The sequence below is a fragment of the Marmota flaviventris genome, chromosome 1 (genome assembly GCF_047511675.1).
Source record: "Marmota flaviventris isolate mMarFla1 chromosome 1, mMarFla1.hap1, whole genome shotgun sequence".
In the NCBI taxonomy this organism is placed as follows: Eukaryota; Metazoa; Chordata; class Mammalia; order Rodentia; family Sciuridae; genus Marmota; species Marmota flaviventris.
The window spans coordinates 204477892-204500503 of NC_092498.1; the positions used below are offsets into that span (position 1 = coordinate 204477892).

Sequence of the window (22612 nt, forward strand, 5' to 3'; positions counted from 1 at the left end):
CTTGTCTTCATAACTGACAAAGCTGCTTATAGTCAATCACCTCCCACCCACACGTGGCTAGCTTCATCAGGCAGTGTGGCATGAGGAAAACCCTGGGAACAGGAGCCCTGTGGAGGCTGAGGGAGGGGGCCAATACCAGCAGTAAAGTGCACTCTCTGGACAGGGCTTGAGGGAACCTGATGCTACCTGACTAGAGCTGCTAAATCTCCGAATCCCTGAGATGGATGATTCTTGGGTATCCCAGAGCAGGGGCTCTCTGTGCCCGCGTCTCTGAGAGGGGCACTCTCTGACAACACTGTGGGGGCCTCAAGAGCCTAATCCAACTTTGAAGATCATGAGTGGGTCGGGGGAGCGGGGGTCACAGAGACTGAACCCCAGCACATTCTACTTCGAAATCATGCAGAACGTCAGGCCTCCACCAGGAGTCGCCATTGCCCGAATCCGGCGGGCGTGGATTCCGAGATACCTCTGGGCTTGGAGGTTACTGGGTCATAGGGTGTGGAAGTTTCTGGGACAGACACCCCAGAACGACGGTCTTGGGGTTGGGGCTTCGTGGGCGTTCGGTTGGCACAGAAATCTAAGAAAATGACCAGTCTTGTACGAAGTCCTAGATGCCCTAATCTGGGGCGTTGCAACCCAGGATGGTCAACGGAGAGACTCCGACCAGACGGGATCTTAAGGTTGCTTGAGCAGTGGCCGCAGCCCCGGCTTCGGGGCCTCGGGGGTGTGGCCGTCGCGTGGGCGTGGTCTTTGGTGGGCGTGGTTTTGGAGAGGCGGGGCGAGGCAGGACCCGGGCGGCGCCGGCAGCGGCAGGAAATCGGGGCTGGTCCCCCGCCGGCGTGCAGCCCTGTCGCTGGCCCGGTCTCCGCTGAACGATCCCTGGGCTCAACTATGGATACATCAGAGCCAGGTAGGGGGTCTTGAATCTGAGCATGGGGTAGATTTCCACGATGTCCCTCTCAGTTCCTAGATTGAGTAACTCCGTCTGTCCCTCTTGGTCTCGAGAGCCGGGAAAAGAGTTCCTGATTTGAAAAATCGCAGGGATCCTTCATGGTGGGGATCCCAACCAGGAGGGGCTCGGAACACCAGCCCTTGACTAGCCTCCATTCACTAATGAGCCTTCACCCAGGACGCTGCGGGGGAGGGGGCCCAGGAAAGGGAAGTGGCCGCTTCTGCTTCTGATTTTTGTGATGGGGGCAGGGTGTCACGACCGCTGTTGGAGAGGGCAACGCAGTAAGATCCCCACAGGGCTCCTCCGTAGCCCCAGGGAGCGGACAGTGTTGATCTGAGGCCCCTAGAAGAGGGGGCGGGGGCGGCAGCAGAAATGTGGAAAAGGTCCGACTTGTGTTTCCGGATGTCTTTGTGTCTCTTGTATGTGGAGAGTCACTCAGTCTTGAAGTCCCTCGTGGTTTCAGTCTGTCCATGTGTTTATGCCGCAGGCTCTGTGCCTGTGTGTCCCACGTGTATTTCCATCTGTCTGGCCTGGGGTCCATGTGGTTCCATTGTCAAGCCATCTCTGTCCTCCCGGATAATGTAGCTGCATCTGGGGAATGTTTTGTTGTTTTGCTTCTGGGTTCCCGCCTGTGTGGGTGTCTCTGCTCCTCTGAGCAGCTGTCTGTGGTTGTATTTGGGTCCATCTGCCTGCCCTGAGTTGGCCCCACCTAAGCCCACTCTCCCTGCATCCCACTCTCCCCACACCCCTGCACTCTCTCTCTCGACCTCTCTAAATGAGATTGGTTGGGGTGCTGATTGTGGCTTGTGGTGTTGTGGGTGGAGGGAGGCAGTGGTTGGCCCATATATTACACTCCCCTCCCCCAGGGATCCCCCCAGCTCCTGAGAGCAGGAAGAGGTACAGTGACATCTTCCGCAGCCTGGATAATCTCGAGATCTCACTGGGAAATGTGTGAGTCTGAACCTGGATCACCCAAATCCTGCCAGGATCCCCAAAACTTCCAACCATGCAGGTGCCCCTAAGCCCCATTTGGAATCTGCATCATCTGGACCCACTTATCTAATAATATCAAAAGTCTAAGATAGGATCCCAGATGTTTTAGATATATTCCCAAAGTGGCCTTAAGCCCACCACACATCCTTCTTGTGAACCTTTAAAACAACTGAGATTGCTATAATAGTACTCTATGAACCCCAAAGTTATATAGGGCCTTTCAAACCCTATAAAAATAAGAAAAATCCTCACCTGGCTTCTGCCAAATCCTTAGACCTTCCAGACACAAGAGATGCCACAGGACTGTCCCCCAAACTGCCCTAGGGTCCCCAGCACCTCCCCACACATACATGCAGGACAGACTGGACAGAGGTGGCCTCTGACCCCCTTCCCCCCCCAGAACCTTCGAGATGTTGTCTGGAGACCCTGTAATCTCAGAAGACCTGGATCCTGACAAGGTCACCACAGCCACTGTGGTAAGTGGGACATGGGGGACAAGGAAGAGGGGCCTGAGCCAGAATCTCTGCCCTACTTGCTCCTGAATGCTGTCTCCCCCCCCCCCACCAGACCAGTGAAGCCAGCCGTTGGAGTGGCCCCTCCCCAGAGGGTCTTGCGCCCCTCACAGGTAGGGGACATTGAGGCCAAGATAATGGGGGCAGAAAGGAGTTCTTTCTTCAGTAAGTCAGCACTGACTCTGTTCCATGTCAGGCATTGTTCAGGTTCAGGGAACACAGCAGTGCACACAACAGATCCAAGCCCCAGCCCTCAGGGAGTCCCCAGTCTGGGTAGAGAATCTGTAAAGTTGCCATCAGAACACTGACCCAAATGGGGAAGTTGGAGCCATGAGGGTATAGGACATGGGCTACTAGACTAGTCCCAGGGCTCAGGGAAAACTTCTAATGAAGGGCAGTGTTCAGAGTTAAGGGTTCCACCCATCTGCCCCAGGGGTGGAGTTGGATTTGAGGCTCATAAGGACCAAAGGGGGCGTGGATGCAGCCCTGGATTACGCCAAGACGTGGAGCCGCTATGCCAAGGAGCTGCTGGCCTGGACTGAAAAGAGAGCCAGCTATGGTGAGGGCCCCTTCTACCCAACCCCAGCCCTCAGGGAGTTGGACCCTGACATCTGGACTCTGATGTCTCCCTCCACTCCCCCACAGAGCAGGAATTTGCTAAAAGCATCATGAAGATTGCTGAGGCTGGCAAGGTGTCCATCCACCAGCAGGTAACCATGAGCAGACTTCCCCAGAGCCCAAACCTTCCCATTTCCCATCTCTGTCCTCTGATCCTCAGCATCCCCTAACCCTACTCCCAGAGCCACATGCCACTGCAGTATATCTACACTCTGTTTCTGGAGCATGATCTCAACCTGGGAACCCTGGCCTTGGAGACAGTAGCCCAGCAGAAAAGAGATTACTACCAGGTAAGGGGGTGGGCACTCTGATGTCCTTTGTGTGAGATTCCCTCCATTCCCAACAATTTGGGAGGAAGTCACTGCTACCATCATCATTGCCATTATGCTGATGAGGAAGCTGAGGCCCAGGGATGCTCAGGAACTTGCTCAAGGTTACCCAGCAGAGATTCAAACCAGGCTTCCTGTGCAGTTGCAAAACTGCTTATGTTTATAAAGAAGGACATATGAATGCTGAGTATTCTCAGAAGATGACCTTGGTGTGTTTGGGTCCAGGCAGAAAGGATGGGATGATCACTGAAGTTCTGCTCATGATCACACCGATAGGGGAGAGCAGGCCTGGGTGAAAAGACTCTCACATACAGACTCAGAAAAGGATCCAGTGTTTGGGGTGTGGCTCAGTGGAGGAGCCAATGCAGGAGGCCCTGGGTCCATCCCCTGCACTGCAAAAAAAGAAAAATTAAAAAAAAGGAAAGGGTTCAGAAGAAAAGGCATGCAGGTGTAAGGAATGGAGAATACTGGTGAGTGGCACCTCTGGGGTGGTCCTGAGGCTGCATTACTATCCCTCACCCTTGCTAGCCACTGGCTGCCAAACGGACTGAAATTGAGAAATGGCGGAAGGAGTTCAAGGAGCAATGGATAAAGGAGCAGAAGCGGATGGTGAGATGCCAAGTGGTGGGGGATGGCAAGTGGAGGAATAAGAGGCCAGTCACTAACTTCCCTCCAAACCCCACCCTCCATGACCCTCCAGAACGAGGCAGTGCAGATATTGCGGCGGGCCCAGCTCCAGTATACGCAGCGCAGTGAGGAACTTTGGGCGCGCTCCCAGGGGTCCCCTGAGGACCATGCCCCTCAGGCCTCCCCTGGAACCAGCAAGCAGCAGGAGCGGCGGCGGAGGTCCCGAGAAGAGGCTCAGGCCAAGGTGGGGAGTCGGTCCTGTGTCCCCCTTTCATTGAGCATCCCCCACTCTCCACTCTCATCCACACGTTTCTCTTGTCGCCACCCACGGCCTCGGTTTCCCCAGGCACTGGAGGCTGAGGTGTTTTATCAGGCCTGCGTCCGCGAGGCCAACGCACGCCAGCAGGACCTGGAAAACACCAAGCATCGGATTGTGTCCCACGTGCGCAAGTTGGTGTTGCAGGGGGATGAAGTGCTGAGGAGGGTGAGGCTCTTTCCCTTGGCAGCTCTTTCCCTTCGCCACTCTCGCTTATCCCTTTGTGCCCCAGCTGAGTGCCCCTCCACCCAGCCCCTGAGTTACTCCTGGGACCCCAGGACTCCATCTCCCTGCCAGGCGGTTGGGCCCCAGACCTTGAAGAAGCCTTTACTTCAACCAAGTCCCTGGCCTAGATGACAGCCCTAGTCCCTAAACTGCGGCCTTGTTACTGCCCCGCCCCCAAACCCTTACCAATGGGGCTCTGGCTCCTCCCCCAGGGTACCCAGGCCCCGCCCTTCTTTACTCTGTTTCCGCCCCACAGGTGACCCTAGGCCTCTTTGGGCTGCGCAGAGCACAGGCTGAACGCGGTCCTCGCGCATTCGCAGCCTTGGCTGAGTGTTGCGCGCCCTTCGAACCTGGCCAGCGCTACCAGGAGTTTGTGCGGGCACTGCGGCCTGAGGATCCACCGCCCCCACCTCCGGCCTTCACCTTCCAGGAGTTTGTACCCATGGTGAACAGGTGAGGCTTGGTTCTGGGTTGGGAGTGATCCTGGGGGCTCTTAGTACTAATGGACAGAGTACTGAAGATCAGAGAACTAGAAGCTTCAGTGGAGTTTAGTACTCACGTCTCTGGGTTTTGTTTGCTGTAGGTGGGAGGGAGGAATTGACCCTGTAAGGGAAGGTCCAGGACTTTGGGGCCACTGCATTCAAGGAAGCAGGAGGCTCATGGGCATTAGGACTTGCAAACCTAGAAGTGATGCCTGGGTACTGTCACACCAGGCCAGTTTCTTGGGAATGGAGCCCTAAAACTCCTCTCTTCTTGTCTCAGCTCCCCTCTGGATTCAAGAAAGAAGTTCTCTGGGCCCCCACCTCCCAGGCTGGACGAGAGTTCCGCAGAGCAAGGCCCTTGGGAGGACACTGGCATAGGCTGGCAGGGTGAGTGTAGTGAGAGTCAGGTAAGAGTGGTGCCATGGGCTGGGGATGTGGCTCAAGCGGTAGCGCACTCGCCTGGCATGCGTGCGGCCCGGTTCGATCCTCAGCACCACATACATACAAAGATGTTGTGTCCGCCGAAAACTAAAAAATAAATATTAAAAAATTCAAAAAAAAAAAAAGAGTGGTGCCAGGCTAGGGGCCATCCTTACTGACCTGTCTGCTCCTAGGGACTCCAGGTCCTACTCCTGGCAGTGATGTGGACAGTGTGGGTGGCGGCAGTGAGTCTCGGTCCTTGGACTCTCCCACTTCCAGCCCAGGTGAGGAATAGGACCTGATCCTGACCCACTCCCCACCTATGGCCATACTCCAGCCCCTGGCCAACCTCGGACCCAATCTCTAACCCGTCCTTGACCTCTGACCTATCCCACAGCCCTGGCCTATTTCCTCAAACTATTCTCTTGATCATCAGACTTATAAATACCCCACAGATGCCTGACCCATTCTCTAATGCTTAACCCTTGACCTCTCTGACTCCTTGCTGACCTGTGAGCCCTTTCCTCAAGAACATCTGTGGGAGGTTCTGGAAGCTCTGAAAACCAAGACTGTGTGTCCTTAACCTGGAATCTCCCATAACCCCTGTGACTCCCAACTTCTATAACCATCTGTCCCCAGGCCCTGGTACACGGAGGCTGGTGAAGGTCTCATCCACAGGCACTGAATCTTCAGATGACTTTGAGGAGCGAGACCCTGGTAAGACTGAAGCAGATGGGGTGGGGCAGGGTGGGAAGTGGACCAGGCAAATCTGACCCTGTCTCCCTGTAGACGTGGGAGATGGGCTGGAGAATGGGCTCGGCAGCCCTTTCAGGAAGTGGACGCTGTCCACTGCGGCTCAGACCCACAGGCTACGGCGGCTGCGGGGTCCAGCCAAATGTCGAGAGTGTGAAGCCTTCATGGTCAGTGGGACTGAGTGTGAAGAGGTATGTCCTGGACTGATGATCCAATGACCTCTGTTGACCCCTAATGACCTAAGATCCCTAAAACCTTCCTGCCCTCAGGACCCACCCTGATCTGATGATCTCCTACATACCCTCCATTCCCTGAGGATCCCTACAACTGTCTTTTTTTCCCACTCACCCCCAATGACCTCACTCACTCTGTGACTTTTTCCCCAGTGTTTCCTGACCTGTCATAAGCGATGTCTGGAGACCCTGCTGATCCTCTGTGGACACCAGCGGCTCCCAGTCCGGACACCTCTCTTTGGGGTCGACTTTCTACAGCTTCCCAGGGACTTCCCAGAGGAGGTTCCCTTTGTGATCACCAAATGCACAGCTGAGATAGAACACCGTGCCCTGAGTGTTCAGGTGCTGCCTTGGCCCTAGACTGTCCCCAGAAATGACTTTACCCTATTGATGGTTGGATCATAAGCCAGGTGTCTTTTATGCCCTATAGGGCATTTACCGGGTCAGCGGATCCCGGGTTCGCGTGGAGCGACTGTGCCAAGCCTTTGAGAATGGCCGAGCATTGGTGGAACTGTCAGGAAACTCACCTCATGACATCTCAAGTGTCCTTAAGCGGTTTCTCCAGGAGGTGGGTACTCAGGGAACTTGGGAGGGTGGGGATGGGCAGGGGCTGAGGACCCTAGGCAGACTACCTATACTCATGAACCCCTGCCCCTTTTCCCTCCAGCTCACCGACCCTGTGGTCCCCTTCCACTTCTACGATGCCTTCATCTCTCTGGCTAAGACCCTGCATGCAGACTCTGGGGACAACCCTGGGACCCCCAGCCCCAGTCCTGAAGTTATCTGCTCGCTGAAGACTCTCTTGGTACAACTGCCTGACTCTAACTACAACACTCTTCGGCACCTGGTGGCCCATCTATTCAGGTGTGCATTGGTCCCTGAGCCTTGAATTGTGATCCCTTTCCCTCGACATGTGATTGCTAACCCCTGATACTGACCTCTGATCTTTGACATGTTTTCTGAGGTCTGAACCTTAATACATGACTCACAACTTTGGGTACTGATACCTGACTCCCATCTCTGGACATGTGGCTGCTGGTCTCAATGACCAGGATCAATTACCTGAGACATGGGCAAGTCACCAATAGGCTGGCCTATAGGTCTTACCCTTACCCTCAACTGATACCTTGCACCTCATACCCTGATCCTTCTCCTCATACCATCCCCAGGGTGGCTGCACGGTTTGAAGAAAACAAGATGTCTGCCAACAACTTGGGAATTGTATTTGGGCCAACGCTTCTGCGGCCACCAGATGGTCCGTGGGCAGCTGGTACCAGCCCTGTCACCTGCCTGCTAGACTCTGGACACCAGGCTCAGCTTGTTGAGTTCCTCATTGTGCACTACGAGCAGATCTTCGGGATGGACGAGCTCCCTCTGGCCACAGAGCCACTGCCCCAAGACCCCAGCCCAGCCCCTGGGCCCCTTACAACCAGCCCCCAACCTCCAGTCCCATTCCTTGACTCAGAGTCACAGTCCCCAGCCCTAGCCTCGGACCCTGACCCAGACTCTAAGTCTCATAGTGCCCAGGAGGAGCATTCTGAGGCCACATCCTCCAAGGTAGGAGCCTGTTGGACCCACACATGCGGGGAGAGCCTTATCTCTGTTTAATTCTCTCATTTTCTATCTTCTTTTACCTTTAAAATTTCTTCCATTCTCTCCTCCCTTCCTTATTTAATCTGTGCTCATTCTGGAAGGAATAGTGAGGAATGAAAGGGTGGGTAATAATGGATCCCTTTCCCTTGACGTGTGATTGCTAACCTCGACCTGTGATTATAACAACAGGGGACACCCTGTAAAGGTACAGCATGGGCGATTATTCATTCAACAGAATATTTATCAAACATTTACTTTGTGCCAAACATTGTTCTAAGAAACATCAGTAAGCTAAATAATTAAGACCTCATCCTCTTGGTATCTGCATTTTAGTGGGGTGGGAAAAGACCAACAATAAACAAATATGATATAAAATCAGTTATATAGGATGTTACAAGGTGACAGAGACAAGTACTATGGAGGAAAGAAAGGACAGAGCAAGTAATGGGACACCACAGACACCAGGTTGATAAGTGGAGAACAGTTTGAGGGGTTTTGTTTGGTTTTGGGTACTGGGGATTGAACCCAAGGGCACTTTACCACTGAGCTACATCCCCAGTTCTCTCTGTTTTTTGAGACAGGGTCTTTTCAAATTGCCTAAGCTGACCCTGAATTTGTGATCTTCCTGCCTCAGCCTCCCAAGTCACTGGGATTATAGGCATGTGCCATTGTGCCAGCATGGAGGGCAGTTTATAGCAGTAGATAAGAATACATGGGCAGATTTTATGGAACAGATAGATTTCAGCAAAAAATGAAAGGATATGAGGGTGGAATGAGCCTGGTGTAAATCTGGGAAAGGATATCCCAGACAAAGAGAACAGCTAGTCAGAGGCCGTGAAGTAGAGTTTGCCTGGTATGGTCAGAGCACAATCCTACCTTGTAATGAATAAGCAATGGGAAAGTGGTAGGAAGTGAGTCCAAAGAAGGATTGACCCCAATGGCTCTGCCCCCTGCCACTAATTATGCACCTACTATGTATGGGGTATGGGCCACTCTTACTATGCATGGAGCAGGGACTACCACTGAATCCATACCTACTATTCATGGGCACTATATAAGCTTCCTGTTGCCTTTGCCACAGCTCTGAGAAGCAGATTACTGTTAGTGAAAACTACTTACTGCTAAGATGATACAGCTAAGGATTTAAGTAATTAAGTGACCCTGATGGGGAGTCATGGCAGTCAGAATCTAGTGGGGCTCACCCACCAGAATCCAGAGCTCAGCTATGAATCAGGAAAATGGCAGCAACAGCCACTCCAACAGTCTGTGCCCATAGCCTGTGCTCAGGACTGCTACCAGGAGGCTCCCCTGTTTCACTGATCCTGCTACACCCACCATCTTAAGGACCCCTTCTGCAGAGCTAGGAAAAGGCTGTGAATTGTGGGTATGAGAAATGGAATAGCTTGTGAGGTGCTCAGTATTCAACACATAGAGTTCAAGTCATCATTACTATTTGGCAAAAGAACAGTGAGGATATACAGAGAAACTAGAAAGCTGAGGTAAGGTGGGTAAAAGTGCAGAGAATAGCCTAGCATGGAGACAGTAGCTCAGAGGCACCACCCAGTCTGAATTGGAGCTGGCTAGGCCTCTCCCTAGGCTGGCCCTCTGATGAAAAAGGAAGTTACTGCCCCTTCACAGAACTCTGTGCAGGAGGGGCAAGCAGAAGACTTTTAAGAACATAGTCTGCCCCCAAATTGCACAGGAGATTTTGCATGGCCAGGAATAAACCACTGGCTCTACAAGAGTCTTAACTGAAATTTTATCATTGGGGTCACATTCTTGGGTTTCTCCCTGCAGATTCCAGCTCTGCAGAGTGACCAAAGAGAGGAAGTGGCTGAAGATACCAAAAATGGGGAAGGGGAAGGTGAGTATAGGAGAGTAGCTTAGGAGTTCTGGGGATGCCCCTTCCTGAGGGATGGCTTAGCTGAGAGATGGGGAGGTGGGGGGATCCAGAGGACTTGGGGATACTAAGCATTGACCACCCCACCCAACAGTGTCCAGCCAAGGCCCTGAGGACTCACTCCTAGGAACACAGTCCCGCGGCCATTTCAGCCGCCAGCCAGTGAAGTATCCGCGGGGAGGTGTGCGGCCTGTTACTCATCAACTGTCCAGTTTGGCCCTGGTGGCTTCCAAGCTGTGTGAGGAGGCCTCTATCTCAATGCACAGAGGGAGTCTGAGGGGGCGGGGGCCAGGCCCTTCTGCTGCCTCCCCTGACAACAGCCCCCTGCGACGCACCCCACTGCCTAAGCATTTTGAGATCACCCAGGAGACTGCCCGCTTACTCTCTAAGCTGGACAGTGAGGCTGTGCCTAGGACCTGCTGCCCAGACCCCCAGCCTGAGGAAACCGAGGACCATCTCTGACCATCCTAAGGAGCCCAGGACAAAGAAGATGGACCCATATTTCCTTACTTCTCCCCACCTATAAGGAAAGACTACACGGCCTAGGGAGGCCTAAAACACTTTGGGGGCAATGTCCCAGGAATTTCCCACCAGACACAGGTGGTTTCAAGCATCAGGGCCTCTCAAGTTCATAGGTCACTCAGGGTCAATACTCAGGGTCAATACAAGGTCATGAGATCCTTGGGGTCTGCCTTAGACTTTGACCTCAGGGATAGGGGTGTGTTTTATTACTTTGGTTGTGATCACTCCTCCTTTCCCACCTGGCTCCTCAGATTCCAAGTATTCCATTCTTGGAGGAGATGGGCAACCCAGACCCCACATCCTGGTGGTGCCTGCAGCCTGGGATCAGATGGCCTCTAAATAAACCGCCCTATATATTCTTTATGTCTGTCTTTGCCCAGGGATGGTGACAGGGAAGAGGCCAGCAAGAGCAGCACCCCTGGGCCCCATTTTTACCTATCAGGGAAACCAAAGCCCCCTTTTCTTCATGCTCAAACACCCTTCAAAACCTACAGGCAATTAAGGGTTGGACCTGGACACCCAGCTGAGTCACACCGCCTGGCCCTCCCAGAGCTCCTTTGTCCCGGATCTGGTCCTGCATAATCAAACAAATATAACCAAAGCGCAGATAACCGGGACAATGGGGCTGTGTGCTCCGGAGTGTGGGAGCCCCGGGCCGCCGCGCAGAAGCGGGGGAGGAAGCCACAGGACTGGGCAGTGCAGGGGGCGCAGAGAAGACATTGCAAGAAATTTGAGTGGGACAGAAAGGTTTCTGGGGCAAGGGAGGCCGCTGCGGTAGTTGTGAGCTGAGGGAAGCAGAAGCTGGGCTGGGGTCCCCGCGGTGGGAGCCAAGTCGGATCAGGGCGTGGCTTGTAACTCGGAGGACGATTGGGCACCAGGGATAGGGCGGGGTGGGACTGAGTGGGTTGGGGGTCTGGAGCAGTGAATCGGAGCTAGAGGCCACCCTCAGCTGCGCCCGAGCAGCGTAGGGTCACGGAAGGAATTATCCGGCAGCCAAGTGAGTCATCCCTGAAGACTCGAAACTGCGGGCGCGTGAGGTGTGCAGGGACTGGGATGGGAGTCCCGAGCCGGAACTAAAGAGGGGCGACCACTGGGCCGCAAAGCGAGGAGGAAACGGCGGGACTGCAGTTCCGGGCGACCCCACTTCCGACGCGGTCGCTGAGGCGGAGCTTCCCCAGGTGGCGGGGGCGCGGTAGGGCTCCCTCAGGTGGCAGGGGCGGGGCACCACGGCCTGGGTGGAGGCGGGGGCGGGGCGGCTGAACCCCTCCTCTCGCGCCTTCTTGCTCGCGGGCTCCTGCACACCCGAAAGCTCCTCCGCTCCCGCCGCGGTTGCGGGGCCATGGACTTCAGGCCCGCTGCGATCCCCCAGGAGCCCGCCCCGTCTGCAGCTTGAAGGGAGGTAGGTCCAGGTAAGAGCAACGGCGGGCTCTGGGCGGGTGCAGGTTCGGGGAAGGGCGAGGCACGCCCCCTTCTCTGCTTCAGCCTGGGGGCACCTGGAGGCCCCGCGAACTGCGGCTTCTTTGACCGCCCTCTTTGTCCCGGAGACCGCCAGGGTCCTTCATCTCACCCGGAAGGGCCGATGCCCCGCCTGCTTTGGGAGCTCTCGCGCGCGAATCCTGCCGCCCAACTTCTGGAGCCGCCTCCCTACCTGTTCTGATCTGCCCAGTCAGTCTCCTCCATATCTCGGCACCACCCGCAGGGTCTCAGCAAGTGACCTCACCCTTGGTCTGTGCTCGGTGCATTGACCCCGGCGCCAAATTGACCTTCCCTGGTCAGCTCACGCCTCTTTTGTCCTGCCCTAACTTCCCCTCCCCCTCAACCCCTACTCCTCTACTAGGTCATAGATTGGTGGCTCTTGGAACGGAATTGAATGTAGTTGAGTTTTGTTTGGTTCTTAAGGTTAAAAAACAAAACAAGCCGTTGCTTTTTTAATAAGTCTGTATTAGTAGGTTTTATTAGTAGATATAACTCACTCCCCCACTCCCACCCTATGGTGCTTGCTTTTTCTAGGCCACTTTAATCCCCACCACAGGCGATTTGCTCAGAGGCATCAAAGATTGCAGCCCTTGCTGTCCTGTTGGTGACTAGCTGCCGCCTGCTCTTGTGTCCTTCCTATAAGGGCCACTTGCACTGATACCTCTCTTTCTGTGCCCCCAGATGGTCACCATGGGCCAGTGCTACTACAATGAGACCATCGGCTTTTTCTACAACAACAGTGGCAAAGAGCTCAGCTCTTATTGGCGGCCCAAGGATGTGGTGGTGGTGGCACTGGGGCTGACTGTCAGTGTGCTGGTGCTACTGACTAACTTGCTGGTTATTGCAGCTATTGCCTCCAACCGCCGCTTCCACCAGCCCATTTACTACCTGCTTGGCAACCTGGCTGCAGCAGACCTGTTTGCTGGTGTGGCTTACCTCTTCCTCATGTTCCACACGGGCCCACGCACGGCCCGGCTCTCGCTCAAGGGCTGGTTCCTGCGACAAGGCCTGCTGGACACAAGCCTGACAGCATCAGTGGCCACACTGTTGGCCATTGCCGTGGAGCGGCACCGCAGTGTGATGGCTGTGCAGCTGCACAGCCGCCTGCCGCGTGGCCGGGTTGTCATGCTCATTGTGGTTGTGTGGGTTGCCGCACTGGGCCTAGGGCTGCTGCCTGCCCACTCCTGGCACTGCCTTTGTGCCCTGGACCGCTGTTCGCGCATGGCTCCCCTGCTCAGCCGCTCCTACCTAGCTGTGTGGGCCCTATCCAGCCTGCTTGTCTTCCTGCTCATGGTAGCTGTCTACACCCGCATTTTCTTCTACGTGCGTAGGCGAGTGCAGCGCATGGCGGAGCATGTCAGCTGCCACCCCCGTTACCGAGAGACCACACTCAGCCTGGTCAAAACTGTTGTCATCATCCTTGGTGAGTGAGACACTCAACCTGCCCTGGGCCACTGGGACCTAACCTAACCATTGTTTCCTGCAAAACAATGACTTGAATAGGTGACCTGATTGAATTGATGGTAGGGCATAGTTTGGGTGGGGGATGTTCTTCGAGTTCCAAGAGAGAAAACAGAAAGTACAAACCCGAGGGCAAGACCAGACCAGAGTCCATGTGGTTAGCCTGCAAGGAAAGGGAAGATCAGGAAGGCCTTGAAGATCCCAAACAGGGCCAGATTTTGTTCTGAGTTCCATGTGAAGCCCCTAAGAGTTCTTAGCAAGACAACTGTATATAGAAGGAACTGGGTGATGATATACTCTACCACCCCTGAACAAAGATCAACTCTTTCCAGTTATCCCCCACCCTACCCATCCAGCCACAGTAACCTCCTTTCCCTCATTGAACAAATCTCCATACAGAAGCCTCCAGGGGCCTGACTACCTTGGAAAGACATCCCTTCAGGCAGACAAATCAGAGAAAGGTATCCCCTCTTAGCATTTTTGTCTGCCGCACTGCCAAGCCAGCAAGACAGGCAGCTCTTGGAGCACATACTGCACAGTTATGGCCTGAGCTCTGGGGACTGACCTAGCCCTGAGTGTCAGGCCTCCTGACACCTTGCTTTGCTCACTTTGGCTTCCATCCTGCAGGGGCATTTGTGGTCTGCTGGACACCCGGCCAGGTGGTGCTGCTCCTGGATGGTCTGGACTGCAAGTCCTGCAATGTCCTGGCTGTGGAGAAGTATTTCCTGCTCTTGGCTGAGTCCAATTCACTGGTCAATGCCGCAGTATACTCATGCCGAGATGCTGAGATGCGCCGCACCTTCCGTCGCCTCCTCTGCTGTATGTGCCTTCGCCGGTCCTCCCACAAGTCTGCCCACTATACATCATCTGCCCGGACAGGTGCCAGCACCCGCATCATGCTTCCTGAGAATGGTCACTCTCTGATGGACTCCACTCTTTAGCTACCTTGGACAGGATGCAGCTCTTTGACAACTCATGGATACACCTGGCTTGTCCCAACCAGCAGGACAGACTTAAAAGACAGACCCATGGTCTGGCATAGCACAGCAGCACTCCCCAGGCACACACAACTCTGCATGCTCCAGGGTACTGGGAATTGGGGACATCTCCAAGCACCTGGGAGGACTCAGATGGTGTCTGGGAATCTGGCTCTTCAATCATCTCAGGTTTTAGCGTTTTTTAACAGAACATTTTTGTACTTTTATGCACATTCCTGGTAAACCCTATGGACTGGTTTCTCCTATATGGTGCTGTGAGTGGGAAAAGTAGAAGAGATGAATGCCCTCCAAGGTCATGCTGCCCAGTGTGACAGGATAACAGGGATGGACTGTGGACACAATATCTTTCTGAGGCTAATTTTTAGCAGCACAGCCTGAGGGGTGCTGAGCATAAACTGGGAAAGGCTTGTGGACCTTTGCAGAGGCTGGCCTATCTCCATTAGTATTGAGGGGATCCAGGATCCACAGGGAGGACATGAATCAGGGAGTAAACCATTCCACTCTAAGGTCTCCAAAGCATTTTTGTCACCAACTCAATCGGTCTGTTCCTGTGTCCCGAAATTGTGTATCAAGTCTCAAGCCTATTAGGCAACATGGCATCTCCTCAGCCCTGTTCTCTTTCCTCTTCGGTTTCTGGCTAGCTGTTATTCTGCCTCTCTTGTTCCAGTCTTGCTTCTGTTTCCTAGTGTGCTATTGTTTTTTCTATCTGTCCCCCTCCCTATGTTCGTCTTCTGGAGCCTGGGGTGGTCTGTGGTCTATGTGAGTCCTCTTGCTGCCACCTATCCTTTTTATGAGTCCAGATTGTTGAAGATCACATGTACAGCTGTCTCCTTCTCCTCACCTGTCTCACCACCTACATTTAACCTAGTGAGTTCCACTCAGCAGGATGCAGAATTGGAGAGTTGCCATTTTTCAAGCTCCTTTGCTGTGTCTGGCACATTTACAAGCACTTTAGGTGCATCTTGTAGTTCATGAGTTACACTTATTTTCATGTGAGGACAGTAGTTCAGAGAGGTTGAGATCTGGCCCATGGTTACACAGTTTGGATAAGGCAGAGAACTGTATCAAGAGACTAGAGGGATCCTGGAGAAAGGGCTTCAGATTCCCACAAAGCCTGGAATTAGTCAAAACTCAGCTAGACACTCCCCCTCTCACCCACAGACCCAAGTCCTCGGATGTACAGTGCCCATGTTGAGCCCCATCTCAGTGTCCAGAAAGGCACCCTGCCAGGTGAGCCTAGAACTGGATTGTTCCTACCTCACCAGTGAGGAGACAGGGTTATATTCCTACTTCAGATTCACATGCCGAATAACAGCAGGACTTTGAATCCAGCTCTCATCAGAGGCCAAATTCTTTTCTTCTTGTCTGAGTACTAGGGATGGAACCCAGGGCCTGGTGCATGGGAGGCAAGTATACTGCAACTGAGCCACATCCCCCACCATTTTTTTTTTTTTTTTGAGGCAGGTCTTCCTAAGTTGTCCTGGCTGGCTTGGAACACGTGCTCCTCCTGCCTCAGCTGGGATTATAGGCATGTGCCACCATGCCTGGTGAGGAGCCAAAGTCTTAAACCATTAAAGCATCCATTTCAGGTGAGCCAAAAACATCTAGGTCCTTCTACATTAAATGGATCTAGGTTTCCCACTGGGAGAACTTATCCCCTCTTCTGTGAAGAACCAAGAATAAACCAAGATACTTGGTTCTTCTCAAGGGTTCAAGTAGATATCACAGCTCTTAGGGCCTCAGTCTCCAGAGGTGACTACCCAGGCACTCATCCAGATATAAGATGCAGACCCTGCCTCCATGAAGCTCCAGGTCTAATGGACAGACACATTACTTTGGGTACTGAGACAGCCAACCAATTCCTACAGGCTGGGCACACCTGATGACCTCCAAAATCGGCTCTTTCATGCTCTGGCTACTTTTTAATCAGCATCTTCCAAGTTCTCCTTTAGGACTTTGTGCCATCAGCTTTTCCTTCTTGGTTTCTCTTCTCTGCCAGGTGGCATCAGGTTTTATTTCTGCTAGTCCCTGAAGCTTTCAATGCCCCTGCCCCAATGTTCTCTGAAGGCCACTACTTATCAGGCTTCCTGTGTAGTTTTGCATCAGAGAGTGACCTTTTGTATGGGGCACCACTATGTGGCCTCCATGTGTTCTATTACCTCCTGTTATTGGGGCCAAGCGTTGGGTTTCCTTAGTCGCACGCTTTCCTTGTTGTTCTTACACCAAGCCAATATGACTCATTTCCATCCCCTGTGGAGTGTCTTGCAATCCAGTCACATCACATGATGTTTGAATTTCCTCTCCAGCAACAATGGGAAGAAGATGGCCCCTGGTCCTGAGGTTTCCCATCAAGGCTGAGGACTCTACTGAGCCTGCATTTGAAGTCTGTCCTCAGATCAAACTGGGAATGAATTTAGAGAAGGTGTTCACATCCACACTGTTCCTTTTTCCTCACTTGAGAATCCTTTTCTAAAGGCTAGAAACAAAGACCTGTGATGATTCTCTTCAATTTGGAGTGCAGCCGTAAGGTAGGCACTCAGCATATCATCATCCAGTAACCATGTGCTAGCATTTTCCAGGCCCAGAATGCTGTAGACAAAGAATGAATAAACAGGTAAGGTTATGTGGAAAGGATATGGCTAGGGAGTTAGCATGATTCTAAATGACAAGGATAATCATTGAACAGTTGGTGATAGGGAGGCTTCTCTTTATTTTCCAATACTTGGGAAATAACTTTTTAGTTTATAAATATATGATCAATGTATCCCATAAATAGATACACCAAAATAAATAATAAAAACAATTCTTCTGAAGAAAAAAAACAGGCAAGGTCACTCATAAGCTGTATGTTGGAAAATGAATAAATTAATTCTGTAGTGGAGAAAAGCACTCACTTCTGACCTGGCTGACCACACACACACACCTGGGTCCCTCTGCCAGGTGAAAGGGACATAAAAGGCTCCAGTGGAAGGGCCAGAAACCCTAGTGACTCACCTGATGGGACTGAGACTGAGGGGAGAAAAAAGGGAACCCAGCAGGGGTCATGGATTTGGGGTGTGTCGTTGAGGCTCTTAGAGGTGTGGGGGGTTCTAAGGAGGAAGTGACTTGGAGGAAGACTGTGGGGGCCTGAAAAGGAACTGGGGACTTTAAGGAAGTGGGAGCTTTAAGAAGATGTGTGGGGTCTCAGGAGAAGAGTTCTGAGGCTTTGCGGGGTAGTCTGGAGGAACGGGATCCTTGATAAGTGGGGGCCCTGAGGGCCCTCGGTGGAGAAGCGGGGACTCTGAGAAGAATGCATGTACTGCGGAGAAGTAGGGGGTGCAAGCCTCAGAAGCCTAAAGGAGCCGGAGTTGCACTAACTCAGATTGGAAGAGGGTGAGAGTGAGAAGTGCCTCCGCCACACCCAAGCTCCTCTTGAGCGGTTGGCAGGGGTCAGTTCGGGGCGTGTCCCGGGGGCGGTGCACGGAGCCTGGTTGGTTGACGGCGACGTGGAGGCGTGTCTTCAAGGTGCGCAGCGGCATGTGGTTGGCTGCTAGCAAAGGGGGCGGAGTCCATAGGCAGCGGCGGTTGGCTGCGGCGCCCGCCCTAGCGCTCCAGGCCCGGCGGCTCCTCCTCAGCTCCCGCCTGGCCGCGCCGCCCATGGACGCCCCGCTGCGCTCGCCTAGCCCCGCGCAGCCACCACCTGCCCCGCGCCACCCGCCTCCCGGGCCTCCGCCAGGCCCTGACACGAGCGACGTCGTGCAGCAGATCATGGCCATCACTGACCAGAGCCTGGACGAGGCGCAGGCCAGGTGCTCCTTGCGGGCTTGTCGGGGGCCACTGAAGGGGGCGGGCCGAGGAGGAGGACTGGGGCAGCTAGGGCGAGAAGGGGACTGGGACGAACATCTGGGTGCGGAGGAAGTGCAGACAAATATGGGGGCTTGAGAAGGCCTGAAGGTTTCCAAGGACGAGGGATGTAGGGGAATAAAATGGAATGGGTTGGACAGGCCTTATGGGACTAAGCAGAGGGTGAAGGGTTTAAGGAGCTGGGTCCTGGAGCGAGAGGGATGTGTATAGTGAAAGAGAGTTTAGGGGTTACTGGAGGGAGGGAAGGGCCGAGAGATGGGTACACTCGGGATTGCTGAAGGGCGAACGAACGTCTAAATGGATCGGTTGGTGGGATTTAACAGGATGGCAAATTTGGAGGGCAGATAATGGTGGAGAAAGGGGTTCAGAATGTCTGTGTAGAAGACTGAAGTTAAACTGGGGTGAATTTGTGTGGGAACCATTCAGAGCTTTGGGGAGAAGGATTTGTGAGGGAGATGGGTGGAGATGGAGGACCCCGCCTTTTTTTTTTTTTTTTTTTTTTTAATGAATTTGGCAAATATTTATTGGACATTTACTAAGTGCAGGTCACTAAACCAGATGCTGACATAATCTTTGCTTTCAAGTTCATGGTTTGGGGGAGAGAAAGTAAGTATAAAAAAGTATGTATTCGGTAAAGCTGTAAGGAAAGGAAGGCATATTGTGGGATGCCAGATGGAGAAGGCAGGCCTGGAGAAGGGATGGAATCTTCAGAGGTCCTGGGATCCAGGGAGAGAAAGTTCCTGGTCAAGGAGAGCCAGGGAAAGGGTTGAGTTTGGAAAAAGGCTGGAACCTGATTACAGCTAGAGCCTACAAGTCTCAGTAAGGACTTTGGATTTTATTCCAGTTGCAATGGGAAAAATCAAAGCAAGTTTTAAGACCACCTGCCCATTTACCTCCATCCACCACTTGTCAGACAGAATTGGTGAAGTCAGCTTCACAAGATAGTTCACTATGTTTGGGGCTTGCTGGAATTATTAGAAAATAAGAAAGGACTGAAGTCATTTTGGAAGATGAGGCTGTATTCTAAGGGGCCTGTTTTGGGGTGAAGGTTGTTCCTTAGGGATGGAACTCGGATCTGTAGGGCGGACTGTACAGCCACCAAAGTCATTCATAAAGATGGATTATAAAGCCAGGTAAACAGCAGCCCCAAGGGCTGGAAGGTGTAGCACAGTAGTAGAGGGATATGCAAGGCCCTGGGTTCCATTCCCAGCACTGTAAAAAAAAAATAATAATAATAGTAATACAAAAACAAAAAATCCAACAGCTTCAGGAAGAATGAGGCAAAGAAAAAGATGCAACATGCTTTTGGGTTTTGTTGTTGTTTTAGTACCAGGGATTGAACCCAGTGTCTCTTTTTTTAATATTTTATTTTGAGACAGGGTCTTGCTGAGTTGCGGAGGTGGGTTTTGAACTCGCAATCTTCTTGCCTCAGCCTCCTGAATTGCTGGGATTACAGGTAACGTGCCACCATGCCCAGCCATGCATTTGTTTTTCAAACTTTCTTTTCTTTTCCTCTTGTGGAATGTTGACTCTGCAGTTTTGTAGCCTCTATTTGCAAAGTTAGGAGTACTCCCACCCTCCAACTATGTTCATTCTACTTTTTGGAGCACTGCCAGATTGCTAGAAAAACCAAGATGGCTAAGATGTTCTTTGCAGAAAAGTAGCGGGTACAAGCCTCAGAAGACTAAAGAGCCGGAGTTGCACTAACTCCTCTTGGAGTAAATTCAGAAATAAGGCATATGATAGACTTGTCATAACAGGAGTGCACAGTTTAGAGGTAATTCACAGGCTAAGCCAGAAGAGAGTACCTTACTGTGATGACCTAACAAAGCTTAGGCTTTGTTATACTTTTTCCCTTTTATTCCCAGGGTTACTATGCACCTAGCAGTAAAGTGTCATGGCACTGAAGAGATTCTGGAAGGATTAGAAGGAGCTGGGGAGATATATGCTCTTCACCCCTAGGAACTGTTACCACAGAAGCAACACTGGTTTCCTGGGAGCTGCTTATGCTCCTTCCAGTCTGGGAGGGGAGCTGCATGAGGGGAGAGCTCTGCCCAGGTGTGATCTTCCTTAGGCTTTCTCAGGCATCTGTGGACCCAGCACAGCCCCAAGGCTGCTGTATTTTCCTTGCAGTAATCTCTTGAGATTCTAGTCTGCCTAGAGAGTCTTTAGAAGGAACTGTAGTCTCTTCTTTGCTGTTTTAGAAGGCAGTTTTTTGTTGTTATTGTTTGTTTGTTTGCAGCATGAGGGATTGAAGCCAGGAACACCTTGCAATATCTTCTAGACCTTTTTTTCCCCCTAGACAGGATCTCATAAAGTTCCTTAGGCTGTCCTTGAACTTGTGATCCTCCAGCCTCAGCCTCTTAAGTAGCTGGAATTACAGGCATGCACACTGTCCCCAGCTTGTTTGTTTTTTTAAGGCTAAGAAATTAAATGGGGGAGGAGAGTATTATTCATGCTTTACTTGATAATATAGTTGTTACTTAGCTGTTTGCTCATTCCTGGCTTCTTTCTGAAGTAGAAAGACCCCTGGAGCTTTTATTTTGAAATTTCAAAAGATTCAGATTCCTCACTTCATTGAACCTAGCTTGTAGACAAACTCTACAGTTTCTGAGGGTCACCCAAGTCCCAACAACAATCTTTAGTCCTTAGATGAGTCACTTACTCCAATGTGAAAAAAACACAGCTGGCTGGAATCTCTTCCTCACGGTATTCAAGCTCTCTGTACCCAAGGATTCTGCATCCACAGATCTAACCAACCTCAGATTGAAAATATGTTGAAAAATATATTGAAAAAGTTGCATCTGAACATATGACATTTATACTGTATTAGGTGTTATAAATAATCTTGAGATGATTTAGAATATATGGGAGGATACATAAAGGTATATGCAAATACTGTGCCATTTTACATAAGGAAATTGTGATAGGGCAACCCATTCTGGTCCTGGACCTTGCAAAAAGAGGATTTCCCTAAGCCCAGAGGAAGGAGAGTCAGAGAGAACTGGGGTAGAGCCTCAAACACTCTACTAAGGGGTTGGAGAGGGTGTTTTTGAGGCAGGCCATGAAATGCCATTTCATATTTCTGATCAGTAGACAAGAAGTTGTGGTTTGTTTGTTTGTTTTTATTTGTTCTAATTGGTCATACCTGACAGTAGAATGCATTTTGACATATTGTACACAAATGGAGCACAACTTCTCGATTTTCTGGCTAAAACATGGTGCAGAAACACTTAAGGTTGTAGTTTTGATAAGAAATATAGTTGTGTTAGTTGGACCCGTCAATGGACAAATTAGGAAATGACATTGTAGTGAGATTTTTACAGACTTATGTTTGTTCTGTCTGAAAGATGCTGTTTTTTTTTTTTTTTTTTTCCAGTCCTGCAGATTTTTTCTTGTGTCATGTTAAACAATTTTTCTTCTTTCTTGGTTCCAAATCTAGCTCCTGGTCCAAAGCTTCATTTTGCTTAAATTACTGAAATAACGCCAATGGTTGAATTTGAGAATCCCTACATGTTCTCAGTCTTTGTTTGCTGTCTTTCTTTCTTTCTTTGTGGGTTTGTTTTTAAAGTGACCACTGCAGTTGATTTATGGCATTTATTACACATTGATCCTTCCCAATTTCACTATTATCAAGAACAGGGCATCTCATTGCTGAGGCTGGCTTTGAATTTGTGACCTTCTATCTCAGCCTCCAAGCCACTGGGATTATAGGTGTGGGCCACTGTGCCTGGCATCATATTTCTTTTTAAAAAAGTTACAGAGGAGCACTGGGGTAGCAGCTCATGGCAGAGTGCTTGCAGAGCATGCATAAGTCCCTGGTCCATCCCCATAAAACTAACCAGGTGTAGAAGAAATATGCTCTAGAAGTCCAGGTATGTGGAAAGTGAAGGGTGTCAAGTGAAGAGCAGCACCCATCCCAGGTCTCTGGGAACAGTTGCTTCTGTGCTGCAGGGGGCCTGTGCAGGGCACTGGCCTTCTGTCCACACAATCCCCTAAACAGAGGAGGCTGGAGTCCTAAGTCTGCGTGGAGTTAGAACACAGCTGGGTCGCACTCCTTCTCAGGGTACTGGCTCTCCTCTTGGCCCCATCCACCTGTGATTTTCATTGTTTTCTTGAATTTTTCTTGAATTAAAGCAGCTCTTTGTGCATTAAAAAAAAAAAAAAAAGAACTGGGCATCTGCCTCCTGAGCTATATTCCTTCCTGAAGTTTAGGGCCCTCTGTGACTATCTAGGCTTTATATCAAGGTTTTTGGTTGTTATTGTTGTTGTTTTTATTTTTATTTATTTATTTTTGGTGCTGGGAATCGAACCCAGGGCCTTGTGCATGCAAGGCAAGCACTCTACCAACTGAGTTAT

The 22612-nt window shown here is 51.5% G+C and overlaps 3 protein-coding genes across 6 annotated transcripts in view; all 3 read left to right on the top strand.

Annotated features, from left to right (window-relative positions):
- Positions 1 to 795: 795 nt before the first annotated feature.
- Gmip (GEM interacting protein) lies at positions 796 to 10834 on the top strand. Of its 2 annotated transcripts, none has more exons than XM_027932302.2 (21): positions 796 to 910; positions 1819 to 1903; positions 2346 to 2421; positions 2513 to 2570; positions 2891 to 3016; positions 3103 to 3167; positions 3258 to 3365; positions 3933 to 4013; positions 4105 to 4275; positions 4378 to 4515; positions 4829 to 5025; positions 5335 to 5441; positions 5669 to 5758; positions 6114 to 6191; positions 6264 to 6418; positions 6614 to 6802; positions 6891 to 7028; positions 7128 to 7324; positions 7630 to 8017; positions 9851 to 9917; positions 10048 to 10834. In XM_027932302.2, the coding sequence occupies exons 1-21, from the start codon at positions 892 to 894 to the stop codon at positions 10413 to 10415; spliced, it is 2901 nt and encodes a 966-aa protein (XP_027788103.1). In that variant the 5' UTR covers positions 796 to 891; the 3' UTR covers positions 10416 to 10834. The 2 variants fall into 2 exon arrangements, with proteins under 2 accessions (XP_027788103.1, XP_027788104.1); XM_027932303.2 differs by having other exon boundaries at positions 5678 to 5758.
- A 95-nt stretch (positions 10835 to 10929) lies between these two features.
- Positions 10930 to 14920, top strand: Lpar2 (lysophosphatidic acid receptor 2). Of its 3 annotated transcripts, none has more exons than XM_027932305.3 (3): positions 10930 to 11884; positions 12633 to 13374; positions 14040 to 14920. In XM_027932305.3, the coding sequence occupies exons 2-3, from the start codon at positions 12633 to 12635 to the stop codon at positions 14351 to 14353; spliced, it is 1056 nt and encodes a 351-aa protein (XP_027788106.1). In that variant the 5' UTR covers positions 10930 to 11884; the 3' UTR covers positions 14354 to 14920. The 3 variants fall into 3 exon arrangements, with proteins under 3 accessions (XP_027788106.1, XP_027788108.1, XP_027788107.1); XM_027932307.3 differs by having other exon boundaries at positions 10930 to 11874; XM_027932306.2 differs by lacking the exon at positions 10930 to 11884 and adding an exon at positions 11891 to 12246.
- Positions 14921 to 18022: 3102 nt separating this feature from the next.
- Positions 18023 to 22612, top strand: part of Pbx4 (PBX homeobox 4) — a 35310-nt gene continuing 30720 nt past the window's right edge. Inside the window, exon 1 of the mRNA XM_027932311.2 lies at positions 18023 to 18198. Within this exon, the coding sequence (XP_027788112.2) occupies positions 18047 to 18198 (152 nt within the window). The 5' untranslated portion in view covers positions 18023 to 18046. The remainder of the gene's footprint in view (positions 18199 to 22612) is intronic.

Excerpts from the sequence above, each read along its gene's own strand:
- Gmip (XM_027932302.2), top strand. Across the intron at positions 2,571-2,890 it reads GGGTCTTGCGCCCCTCACAG|GGGTGGAGTTGGATTTGAGG; the intron begins GTAGGGGACATT and ends CATCTGCCCCAG. Across the intron at positions 7,325-7,629 it reads CTGGTGGCCCATCTATTCAG|GGTGGCTGCACGGTTTGAAG; the intron begins GTGTGCATTGGT and ends TACCATCCCCAG.
- Lpar2 (XM_027932305.3), top strand. The coding sequence starts at position 12,633 with ATGGTCACCATGGGCCAGTGCTACTACAATGAGACCATCGGCTTTTTC. Across the intron at positions 13,375-14,039 it reads AACTGTTGTCATCATCCTTG|GGGCATTTGTGGTCTGCTGG; the intron begins GTGAGTGAGACA and ends TCCATCCTGCAG.